Below are 12,685 nucleotides of genomic sequence, written 5' to 3'. Positions count from 1 at the left end.
TGGGATTTGAGTCCAGAGAGCTCGAGTGCAGAATCCCCATGTCACTCAGGCCCCGCGTCAGGCCTCTCTACCCTCAGCTTCATTCTTGTGGCTGGGCTAGGTGGCCACCTGTTAGCCTCCTCTGGGGTTCTTAAACATCACCGTGTCACCCTCTAGCAGCTCTTCCCATTGGCTTTCCACTTTCTCTTGTCCTGCATCTGAGCTCTTGAACCCAGCTGTTGCTGAGGGAAACCAAAGAGGTTATTCCTGGCCCTTTGTTTGTTTAAACGTGCCAGGCAGCAAGCCACGGTTTATTCTGGGTGAATTAGGGAGGGGTTAAGGACACATTTGTGTTTCTTACTTTCACAAGGAGGTAAGAAATGAAACCTTACTTTATCTCAATGTTCAACTACACCTGGCAATAAGGGGCACCTACTAAATGTGTGGAATACATGGAAGAATGAAGTTCTGACAATGCTCTCTGTCGCAGAAGACTGAAAACATTTGCAGTCATGAAAACTGGCCATGGACTTTGGCTTGAAGCCAAACAACTCTTTTTCAAGTTGTGATCTTGGGCCACCCAGCTATACAGAGCAGATATTCTCCACTTTAGAGGTCATGCAGTCTCTCACATAGCTAGTCAACTCTGCCTTGTTGGTAAAAATAGCCAGAGGTAATGTCCAAACCAAAAGGTGTGACTGTATTTTCATAAACTTTTTTTTTACTAAAGCAGGTAACAGGTCCAGAGCTATGCTAAGACATACTATAAAAAAAAAAATCATCAAAGGAGACAAGGCACTAACGTAGTCCAGAATCTTGTGCTTGGTGTCCTTAAGCAGACTACGTCTATTCCATCAACTCCATTTACTGAGTGCCCCCACATGACACTCCTATGTACGGCATTTTATTTTTCTCTCCAGTTCGCTCTGAGGTAATACAAATCTTTTGAGAAATACCATTGATTAGGAATTAAAAACACAGGATTCAGAAACCAGACGGCCTGGGGTCCAGTTCTGGTCCAGACGGGTAACATTTATTGGGACATTGGAAAATTAACCTAATCCCCCTGCCTTTACTAAATTCCTGTTTCCTGATCTCTAAAGCTGGGGTGACAATAACCGTATCCATCTCGCACAGGGGCATAAGGAGAATTAAAAGGGTCTATGCCTGCCAATCACCAGGAGCTCCTTAAAAATTCCCAAACCCAGGCCGAACGCAGACCCGTGAAATCACAACCGTTTCTGGGGATGACAGATATTGTTGCTTGAAGCTTCCTTCAGTGGGTCCAGTGAGCAGGCAAGTTTGGAACCATCGGGTTAGTGGACACCTGTAATCACTGCGGCTCGCTCGCCCACTCAGCCCGGGTCCCCAGAACCCTGGGACGTTGCGCAACCGCAGCCCAGAAGCCCCGCCCACGCACGCCGGCCTCACTCTGGTCTTCTATTGGTCTTCGCAGACGCCCCGCCCCGAAGCTCCACCAATCGCCGCGACTCGGTGGGTCCTTAGGCGGGCGCGGCGGCAGGGCGGCGCAATCACAGCCGGGCGGAGAGCCGAGGGTCGCGTCTGAGGCTGCGCGCGGCCCCGAGTTCCCACGGTGCTGTCGCCGCCGCACTGCTGCCGCCGCCGCCGCGGTCTCCGGCTACAGGTAACCGGGGACCCCGCCGTGGGGAGGGACCCTGGCCCGGGATCGCCTCTCAGGCCAGAGTCGTCCAGCTGCTCCTGGCCTCGTGGCCTTGCTTTTCCTATCCCCTGACCTTTTCTGGGCATTCCATTTCTCGTCCTGCCAAGGGTGCGCGGGAGACGGTGGACCCCGAGGGAAAGGCTGCGACCGCTCAGCCTGACTTCTTGCGAGGGGTGGTGGGTGGAGCTGGGCTTTGGCAGGAGCGGCGTGTTGCTCTGGAGGGGAAACAGAGGCGCCAGAGCAGACGGGATGTGCTGGGTGCCCGGTTGGATCCAGGGGTGGGTTCTGACATTCACCACCGAGGAACAGTGGAGGCTGTTGATGCTTTCGACGTGGAGGATTACGCTCATGGGCAGGTCTGTGAACTTTAGCAACAACAAAAAATACCCACGCAAAAATACCCCAAATATTCCTACGGAGAAGTCGAGGGAGCCTCGGTTTCAGGAGCTGAGCTGGTGAGTTTCAGGACCACTCACATCAACCAGGAAAGTGAAAGTGAGCCGGGTGTGGTCCCCAGCCCCTGTGAGATTTCGGAGTATTCTGGGTCGGGCTCTGAACAGTCCGGACTGGAACAAGGACCTTTGTGGCATGTGCTTTGTTTTGTAGATGAAAGTAAACACCCAAGGTCTGAGACTCCCCTGTGTGGTAGGCATCTATGGGAATAGCCGGGCTTTCTTTATTTAGGGCTGCCTACAAACTTTAGGAAGCTTTTTGAGGTGAAAGGGGAGAGACACGTCTCTGAACAATCCCAGTGTTACAGGGACATGAATAGAAAGGTGGGTGTACAGGGACAGCATTGGACCCTGACTTGGGGTAAGGAGTAGGACTTCCCAGAGGAGATGCTTGAGGGAAATTCTAGGGAGGGGCAGAGCTGGTGACATGGAGGAGGAGGATAGCAGCAATGGTGGAGGCACAGAAGGAGAGATACTTTTGGACCTGGTACCATGGAGCCTGGTAGGAGCAAGGGATTTCTGGTGGGTGGTGAATTTTCTGAGCCAAGTGAATAGAGAGGTACATCTTACAGGTATTGTGTTGCTGTGAGAGATTTGGATGTTATCCTGAACGTCCAGGAACCTGAATTTTAAGGAGATCTGTTTCTTTGATATTCCGAAGGGTAGGAAAGTGTTGGAGAGAGGCCACAAGAGAGACAGGCAGGTCTTTGCAATAGTCCTGCAAAGAATTACAGAGAGTTTTAAAGACCGTTGCAGTGCGAAGGGAGAGGAAAGGAAAAAAAAGATTTGAGAGTTGTTAAGGAAATAGAATACACTGTACATGGTTCAGGAAAATACAGCCATGCGTTGCTTAATGATGGGGATATGTTCTGAGAAATCTGTCATTAGGTGATTTCATTGCTGTGCATTATGGAGCCGGATGGTATAGGTCAGCCACTGGACACGGCCTGTTGATGTGGTCAGAGGATGTGGTACACAGAAGATGAATGAGCCTGCGGCCAATGTCACATGGCCTACTGTTTTACAGTAAGCTTTTTCTTTTGTAAAACTAGGCGTATACTTGGAAAACGATGATAAAAGTATAGTATAGTAAGTTCATAAATCATAACAAAGTGGCTTATTATCCTCATTAAGTATCATGTACTGGACATAACTGTGTGTGTTCTACTTTCATACGACTGGCTGTGTAGTCAGCTTGTTCACACATGTATCACCTCAGACTTGGGAGTAAAGCCACTTCACTATGATGGCTGCAGTACAATGGCTGTGATATCATTGGTGATGGAAATTTTTTTTTTAAGAGAGAGAGAGATTTTTAATATTTATTTTTCAGTTTTCAGTGAACACAACATCTTTATTTTATTTTTATGTGGTGCTGAGGATCGAGCCCAGCGCCCCGCGCATGCCAGGTGAGCTCGTTACCGCTTGAGCCACATCCCCAGCCCAGGAAATTTTTATCTCAGTATAATCTTATGGAATCCCGGTTGCATATGCAGTTAGTCAGTAACCAAAGCATCATTAAGTAGCGCATGATTGTATGTTGAAGTGAGCTTTGTCCCTTTTGAGTTTTCCTTCCTGTGGCTATCCTTTTTATTGCAGGGGAGGGGATTCTGGGGATTGAGCCCAGGGATGCTCTACATCTGAACTATATCTCCAGCCCCTTTGTTCATTTTATTTTGAGACAAGCAAGGTTCACTAATTGCCCAGGCTGGTCTCCATCTTGCGATCCTCCTGACTCAGCCTCCTCAGTAGCTGGGATTATAGGTGTGTATGCTGTCCCTGACCCTATGATTATCTTTTGAAGAAATTCCAAGATTCATTCAGTCATTCTTTCTTTCTTTCTTTTCTTTCTTTCGCTGCAGAAGTTGCTTAATGGACGCTAATTCAAATCCCAGTTTATGATAGGGAAGTTGTCATGTGTTTTGAGGGTGTTGAAATATGAATGATTAAATAAACTTATGATAAGATTTACATTTTTTTTGTAATTTAGGAAGCACACATCAAAACTATAATTAGATCACTTTGCATTCATCAGATTAGGAATTGTGAAGTTTGATAATATCAAGAGATAATAGATGTTTGGAGAAAATGAGATTGTCATTTTTTGCTGATACCAGTGTATTTTAGAACAGTATATCCATAGCAAAATGGGTGTCCTAAGACCCACTGGTTCCACTTCTAGAAAATACCCTAGACATTTGTATATAAAGAGAGGGATATTGGACTGTTTATTGCAACATTGTTTATAATGTTTAATTTTTTTTGAAACAGTCTAAAAGTATTCAGTGAGAAATGTTTATAGAGTAAATATGTATTTAAAAGTATAATGGATCCCTGGATAGAATGGATATGTATCCTTTTAAAAAGTACAATGAATACCCAGGTGAGGTGGTAGCATGCCTGTGATCCCATAATCCAGGAATTTGAGAAGCTAAGAAAGGAGATTCACAAATTCAAATGTAGTGTCAGCCTGGGCGATTTAGTGAGATCCTGACTGAAACATAAAAGGGACTGGGGATGTGCTCAGTGGTAGTGGTTCAATCCCCAGTACATTAAAAAAGAAAAAAAAAAGAGTATGACAAATCAATTGGAAAGAAATGCTTATTTAGGATAGTAGTTACCTTTGGTGTATGGAGGATAGTACTGTGTAGGGGAAAATTTCATCTGTAATTTTTGTTTTATGAGGGAACAAAAGACCTAATAGAGGTACAAAATATTAACAGCTGATGGTCTAGTTGGTAGGTAATAAGTGATTTATGTTTTTTTAATGTTTCTACAGTTTAATATCTACTCCTGAATTTCTTAAAGTAAAAACTTAAAAGTAAAAATTTAACCCAAGAATTGACAGGTAGCTGTACAAGTCAAGTTTAGTCATCGGGGAAAAGACCACAAACTGTACTGACACTAAGATTCAAAAAAAGTGATTTGGGCAAAAGAAAATTCAAATACTCAATAAGCATTGAAAACAATGGTGAAGAAGCTAGTCATCACGGGCCGGAATTTACTTTGCTGGAGTCGTAAAAATCTTCTGATCATTAGTAAATTCATACAACTATCTTTGACTGGGATTTGAAATATATGTAAGTTGTTTGTGGTTTCTATAACATTTTATATGTGTGTGTGTGTATGTGTATGTGTGTGTATTTTAAGATAGTCATCACTGTACAAATATAAAACTGAACACATTTTTCAGTGTGTTGAGGATTTTATTGAAACTTATTAATGAGGCGACTGGGTGAGGAGTTACAGTCAGTTGAAAGGAAACTTCAGAATACAGTCACATCTCAAGATTAGAAGTATTGAAGTGAATGTACAAGTGGGAGGCCAAAGTGGAGGAGTGGAGCCTCCATTTATAGAATTCACTTGCACATCTATAGACAAATATTTGCATTTCTATTACACCCAATATACAGAGTTAGAAAATAACTTTGTCAGCCTTGAAGGATTATTCAGTCTAGAATCTAATTTACCACTGAATTATAGATTTTCCCTACAGGGGAAAAAATGATAAACTAACCTAAATAAAATGCTTTTTTTTTTACATTTGAGATAAAATCTAGTTGGGTTTTGTTTTAATCCCATTTTTTAGCTAGAAAAATCAAAGGATTTGAGAACTGCATGGGCCCTTAATAATTTAATTCTGCTGCCCATTTCTTAGATGGACTATCAAGGCCCAGAGAAGGGAAGGGTTTCTCCTGTGTTAGTAACTGTGTGTCTTCAAAAAGAAATTATTCTGGATTTTTTTTTTTTTTTAAAAAGCAAGACAGATTTTCTTCTAGCTGCTGCAGTGGGAAGGAGAGTCTTAAGGATACAATTGAGCTCAACTGGGTACAGCAGGGGTCTGGTGGGGACTTAGGTCAGGTGAGGGGGTTGGTGGAAGTCCTTCAGCTTGAGAGATCTAGTATGCTAAGATGCCATGTTTAGGGGTAGCACGTCCTGAACGCTGTCAGTGGAAATTTACCAAGAGGAACATGATTGGCTATCAAGAGTGAGGGAATTCTTATAGTGTTCTTGCTAAAACTGGGCTCCCCAGGCCAAGGCCCCGTGGAGGAGAGAGCTCAGGGGAGTCTGACCCACGCTTGCCCAGGGAGACGGTCCTCATCCCCTTCCATGTTTCTCTTGCCTGCTGTCAGCAAACCCCACGTGCAGGATGAGTTTATTCTGAACTGGAGAACAGCATAGGAGGAAGGGTTTCCAGTTCAGAAAACTCTTTATATGTGTCCTTGTCTAACTAGGTGCTTCATCTGGCTTTGGTGGTTTGCTCTGTGTAACCAGGGCCTGGTGAATGAGGGCTTCCAGTGGGAGGTAACCCTGGGTGATGTTTGAGCTGTGGCCTTTGGTGTCAGTACTGGATTTGAACTTGAGTCAGTAGTTAGGGGCCTGTGACCTTGGCCTTATTATCTGTATTGCTCGTGATAATTTATCTAGAGTGTGCACTTGGTCCCAAACTTCCCAAATGGATTAAACCCACTTGGTGGTATGTTCCTTGAGGTTGCGTTGAGTCATTCACATTCACATAACCTAGGATAGCTCAATAGCCTGAGCAGGGACATGATGGGATGGCAGAGGACTAGTCTTGGTGACATTTGTAGTGTTTGCCCATTGATTTTGTTTTATATTTATTTTTTAGTTGTAGTTGGACACAATACCTTTATTTTACTTATTCATTTGTATGTGGTGCTGAGGATTGAACCCAGGACCTCACACATGCTAGGTGAGTGCTCTACCGCTGAGCTACAACCCTAGCCAATTGCCCATTGATTTTGACTTTGTGTGGTTCAGGTTCTGTACGGATGGGCAGACAAGCGCTCTTTATTCAGAGAGCCTGACTGGTATGTGGTTGGAGCACCTAGGGGGGCCTGTTGCAGAGGAACAGAGGACCCCAGGCCAAGAGTGCAGTGCATGTGGTTATGGGGCTTGCCAGAATTTCATGAGAGAGAGAGAGAGAGAGAGAGAGAGAGAGAGAGAAGCAGATGGTGCAGTGGAACAAGCTATCTTTACTGTTTAGGTTTGTGTATGGGTCACAGTGGTGCCACTCACCAGCTCAATCCTTAGCACCACCTACAAACTCTGAGCCTTAGTTTCCTCTCTTGTCTGAACAGAGTGATACTTGCTCACAGGCTCTTGGGTGGATGGAGTAGGTAGACAGTGTCACCCATGTGCAGGGACCATGGAGGGTGTGATTGAAAATAGCAGAGACACAGGAGCTAGTGTAGCAGGGATCATTCATACATTCTCTATCATCTTTTCACTTTGATAAAAACAAGAATCAATGGATGCTGCGAGATTTTGATTTCAATGCTTTGACTCTGCCAGTGATGATGCAGTAATGTCCATCAGGAAATTGCTGGCCACTGTGAGACGCACTGGCTGCCAAGGGTAATGGAGATGGTGATGTTAGTTTCATGTTTCAACTTCACCCCAGGCTTCAAATTGGTTCCCAGAATAGCATGAGTGTGTGTTTTTTGAGTGTCATTTTCTGTTCAGTGACCCACTGTGTGGCTTTTAACTTAGTGTTAAAGGAATGACAACTTTGTTCATTAAAAAAAAAAAATGATGACAGAGAGAGTCACCATCAAATATTCACCATGTGTCTGTCATTTGGGTATTAATAAGGTACTGTTCCTCACTGAGGAGTGACTAGCTGGTGTATTTGAAGAATTAAGGGTAAACTTGATTTTGTAAAATAACCAAGGTGCTTTTTAGGTGGCTGCTGCATCACTGGGTAATTTTGAACAGTTAAGCTAGTGGGGTCCCCTCTGTTCATAGGTTAACCATTGATTTGAGGACAGTTATCCCTTGGTCCTCAGGGATTGCCTCCAGGGTCCCCTTGGATACCAGAATCTGTGGATGTTCAAATCCCTTATATAAACGTAAATGCTGTGTAAGTAGTTGTCATACTGTACTTTCAGGGAATAATGACAAGAAAAATGTCTGCATGTTCAGTGTAGATGCAGTTCTTCCCCCAAATATACATACGTACGCTGCTAGGGTTCCCCCTAATATATATGTGTGCTAGAACAAATGTACACTCCTTCCTTCCTAATGGGCATTGAGCCCTCTGACCTACATCACCAGCACTTTTTATTTTTTATTCTGAGATAAGGTGTTGCTAAGTTGCCCATGCTGGCCTCAGACTTGCGATCCTCTTGCCTCAGCCTCCTGAGTGGCTGTTCCCCCACATATTGTTGATTTGAGGTTGGGTCCACAGATATGGAACCCTTGGACGTGGAGGACCTGACTGTGTTCTATGTATTCTTTTAAACCCTACCCGTGAGGGGGGAGGTCACTCATCAGGCCTCCCGAGGAGTGAGCCTCTTCAAGACTGTCGCACAAACCAAACTCAGCAGAACGATATGCAAACTGGAGAGCCCAATTGATTGATGAGCCCAATTGATGATACTCATCAGCCGCTGTCCCTGTCATATGGGCTGGGGGAACATTCGCATTCCATAGGGCAAGGTTAGCAACGATGGCCCATGGCCACACACACCTCCTGGTCTTGTTTTTGTTTTTGTGGTTTGAGAGATTGAACCCAAGAGGGCTGTCCACTGCAGCCCAGCTCTTTTTATTTTTATCTTGAGACAATATCTCGCTAAGTTGCTCAGAGCTGACCTTGCACTTGTCATCCTCCTGCCCTGTCTGGCCTCAGGTTCCTGATGTGAGCCACTGTGCCTACTACTCCTTTTTTTAAATAGATAAAGTTCTATTGAAACGCAGTTGTGTCCTTTCATTTTCATACTGAATTGAATTGATTGGCTGCAATAAAGATGGCCCGATTGGAAAAGCCACAAATATTCAGGCTTTCCTATACAGAGAAATGTCGCTGACCCTAGGGAAGGCTGCAAATCCCGGTTACAGCCAGGAGGCTGCTGGGTGAGCTCTGATTGGGTAAGAGCTGCGATGGGCCACCTCAGGGTCCTGTCTCACCCCTCTGGGGCCCTGGAGCCTGGGGACATGCATGTTTTGGCTCTTGTGCCTCACCTCCCTCTTGCTTCCTGGAACATTTGTATATTATGCCTTTTACTGGTCACCTCCCAGCCCTGTTGTGAGCCCTGGCAGGTGATGGGACCTTGGAGGAGCCTTCTCAGGTGCACATCGACAGGTTAGCAGTCCATGGACCTCGTCTCTAATGTGTCATACTGAACTCCTTTCCTCCCAAAAAACAACCAGTGAAGGTGAATCCAGGAGCACCTTGCTCCAGTTCACAGACCTCAGAGCGGAGTCATGGGAACCTGAATTCAGCATAACTTAGGCTTACGGATTGGGAGCAAAGCTCCTGGGTGGGAGACCCCTCGGTGGTGGAGTGGCAGAGCCTTGGCGGGGTGCGGGGCTGGGGCCACGGAGGCCTGGTGCTGCAGGGGCATGCAGGGGCGTCTGGGGGTGCAGTCTTTTAGGCTGGCGGCCTCTGGGTCATGGGGAAACCTGTCAGAAATGCATTCCCAGGCCCTCCCCCAGGCCTGCTGGTCAGAATCTGCATCCTCCCTGATCCCTGGTGAGCTGGGTGCTCGCTCAGGTAGAAAGCCTGGCCCAAGGCGCTCTTAGCTCTTGACACCTTCTCAAGAGCTCCAGGGCTTGACTCCATGCTTGGAGCTCAAGGCACAGATGCTGAGGATGATTACTTCCCTCAGAGATGGCTGCTCGTTCCCAGGGCAGAGGCTTTGTTGCTGTTCGGCTGGGTTCTCAGCTCCTAGAGCGAGCGCTGTCTCACAGAGCCGGGCAGGAGGCTGGCTGAGTGGTGGATGAACGAGTGGCTGAGTGGAGGCTGAGGTCAGCCTCACAGACTCCCTTCTGCCATCAGTTCCCGCTTCTCAAATGCAGTGTCTTCCTTTTATCACAGAGTCCCAGGCTGGCTGGGTTTTCTCTAACAGGAAGGCAGTTAATTTAGAACGACATAGCCGGGACCTGGGAGAGGTCTGCTCTCGTACTGCAGGGACAAGGCCACATGCCCACCTTTTGTGCTTAAAAATCTTTATTTAAAGTTTTGACATGAGCTGGCATGGTGGTAGTGCCTGTAGTCCCAGCTTCTCAGGACGCCAAGGCAGGAGGATCGCTTGAGCCCACGAATTCTAGGCCAGGCTGGCCAAGGTAGGGAGACTGTGTTTCAAAAAAAGAAGTTTTGACATTGAAGTATAAAATAGGGTAGTATTTCATTAAGAGTAAAGCCTAGGAGGCAGAATTATACAGCAGGGGGCTGAGGCAGGAATCTTGAGCAAAAGAGTCTGGTCTCTGGCCACATTGACTCTTCGTGGACATTGGACAAGTCACTTGCTCTCCACCCCTCCCCCACTAAAGCAACATGAAAATATTTGCCCCACCTGTTTCCTGAAACACACAAATGTGTCCTGCGAAGTCTTCCACAAAGATGTGAATTAATATTTGACTATAGCTTATCTGGATAGTTCACCCATAAAAATAAATTGTCCATCAATGTTGTTGATATTGAACATGTACTGAATGTTTACAGACTTAGTAATATACATTAACTGTTAAAAGAGGCAAATATGAAAAAGATTCGTCTTAACCCCGCCCACCAACCAGAGTCACTGCTATTAAATGGTCTACATTTTATGCATAATTTATATTACTTGTGTATTCTTTTCTTACAAACCGTTTCCAATATGTGGTCAATGTTTTGCTCACACAATGAATTTTGTTGGTGAATTTTATCTGTTCAATGTTGAGTTGGGACAAAAACTTTAAAAGGTCCCCAAAGCGCTTTCTGAATATTCTGTGGTCATAGAGGTAACTTCCACTCGTAGGGAAGCTGGGGAGAGAGGCGGAAGAAGCCGCGTAGCCCCAAGCAGAAGTGCCATGTCCTCAGCGTCACCATCAGTGTGGTGGCCCAGGGGTCCCGACTTTGCTCCCTTCACTGTGTGGGTCTTGGGTGCTTCATGTCCTTGTCCTTCCTATTGATGGACTTTGCCGCTTGCTTCCAGGTTCCTGCAGGTGAGCGCCAAGAGCAGAATGACTTGGAAGCTTGTGGTGCTGCTCGGCCTGGCCCTGGGCGTCGCTGCTGCTCCTGTAGACGACCCTGAGGATAGCGGCAAGCACTGGGTGGTGATTGTGGCAGGCTCCAATGGCTGGTACAACTACAGGCACCAGGTGGGACGGCAGTGCTGCTGCTTCTGATAAAGATCCTGGGTATTGTTGGTGAAAAGACTTTTTGAAAAGCCATTACATTCCATCAGGTGACGAAGATGTGTGTATTGACCAGGATGTGGGGAGACGGGCACCCTCCTGCATTACGAGTGGGTTTATAAAATGGAGCACCATTAGGAAGACGGTTGGCAGCTCCTTAGAAGTCCCTGTGGGACCCCTTGAGTCTGATGCAAGATGTCTCACTCTGGACCTTAGCGATAATGTTTGGTTATCAGGCCGCCTGGTGCACTGTGGGGTGCCTTGTGCCCTTCACCTCTGCCCACTAGATGCCAGCAACACGTCCACCCCCTGTAATAGCCCAAATGTCTCCAGGCACGTTCAGATGTCCCCAGGAGGCAAAACCCAGGTCAAGCCCCACTGGCCTAAGGCCATTGTTTATAGACAAGAAAACAGGCCTAGAGAGAGGAGGTGATGCCTGAGGCCACACAGCCAGGGAGGCAGACAGGACCCAGGCCAGGGCTCTGGTGCAGGCCCCAGGCCTCTCTGTCCTCTGTACCTCTGCCAGGCTGCTCTCCTGGCTGCTCCTCCTGTCTCTCCTGGCATTTCCACCAGATCAGCCTGTCAGAGAAGAAACCAGGTCTAGTCACTTGTTGAATCCAGCTTCCTGGTGGCAGTGTGACAAGGTGCAGCCCCTTGGGGACAGTCTGGCAGTTCCTCAGAAGGTGAAAAATAGTTGTCTTGTGATCCGTCGACTCCTCCCAAGTCTGTACTGGAGACAAATGACAGCTCATCTACACAGAAACTTGCACCTGAGGGTTTATGTCAGCTGGTTCCCAGCCAAAGCCCGGGGCCACCATGTCCCTTGGCTGAGGAGTGGTGCGTGCAGGGTGGTGCCCTCGTGTAAGGGGGTGCTCAGACATTCTTCAACATGGACGAGCCTTAAACTCCTTATGCTAAGTAAAAGAAGCCAGTCACGAGAACACATGTTTTATAGTTCCATTTAAATGAAAGTCCAAGTTAAGGAAGTTACCAGGGATGGAAGGTAGATTAGTGGTTGCCCAGGACTGGTCACAGAGGGTTAGGAGTGATTGCTAATGGAGAGGTGTCTTTGGGGTGTGTGTGATGGTCATGGAATTGGCTGGTGGTCATGGTGAATACACTAGAGATCACTGAATTGCTGATTTGGAGAGGCCGGCTTCTATCATGTGAACCATACCTCAGTAGAGCCGTTATTTAAAACAATTCAATCTTTTCAGGAACCAGCTGCTTAGACTATGTGGGCATCTGTGTTGTGGGCTGTCTTCTGGATCGCTGTGCCCTATGGTGGTCTTGTGTGAAGCAGGTCTGCTTCCTGTTCCCCACCCTGTAGGCAAGGTCAGCGGTTTGCCCAGCATGGCACAGCTAGCCCATGTGGTTGGACCAGGGTTCAAACCAAGGCTGCAGGCTCTAGAGCAGCCCGGTCCAGCAGGAG

At 46.6% G+C, this 12,685-nt stretch overlaps 1 protein-coding gene across 1 annotated transcript in view; it reads left to right on the top strand.

The window, feature by feature from the left end:
* Positions 1 to 1,468: 1,468 nt before the first annotated feature.
* Lgmn (legumain) overlaps positions 1,469 to 12,685 on the top strand; it is a 29,590-nt gene continuing 18,373 nt past the window's right edge. The window contains exons 1-2 of the mRNA XM_078050742.1: positions 1,469 to 1,624; positions 11,052 to 11,217. Of these exons, the coding sequence (XP_077906868.1) occupies positions 11,080 to 11,217 (138 nt within the window). The 5' untranslated portion in view covers positions 1,469 to 1,624; positions 11,052 to 11,079. The remainder of the gene's footprint in view (positions 1,625 to 11,051; positions 11,218 to 12,685) is intronic.

Source organism: Ictidomys tridecemlineatus, chromosome 5, assembly GCF_052094955.1.
Source record: "Ictidomys tridecemlineatus isolate mIctTri1 chromosome 5, mIctTri1.hap1, whole genome shotgun sequence".
Taxonomy (NCBI): domain Eukaryota; kingdom Metazoa; phylum Chordata; class Mammalia; order Rodentia; family Sciuridae; genus Ictidomys; species Ictidomys tridecemlineatus.
This window is presented reverse-complemented; position numbering and strand designations above follow the sequence as displayed.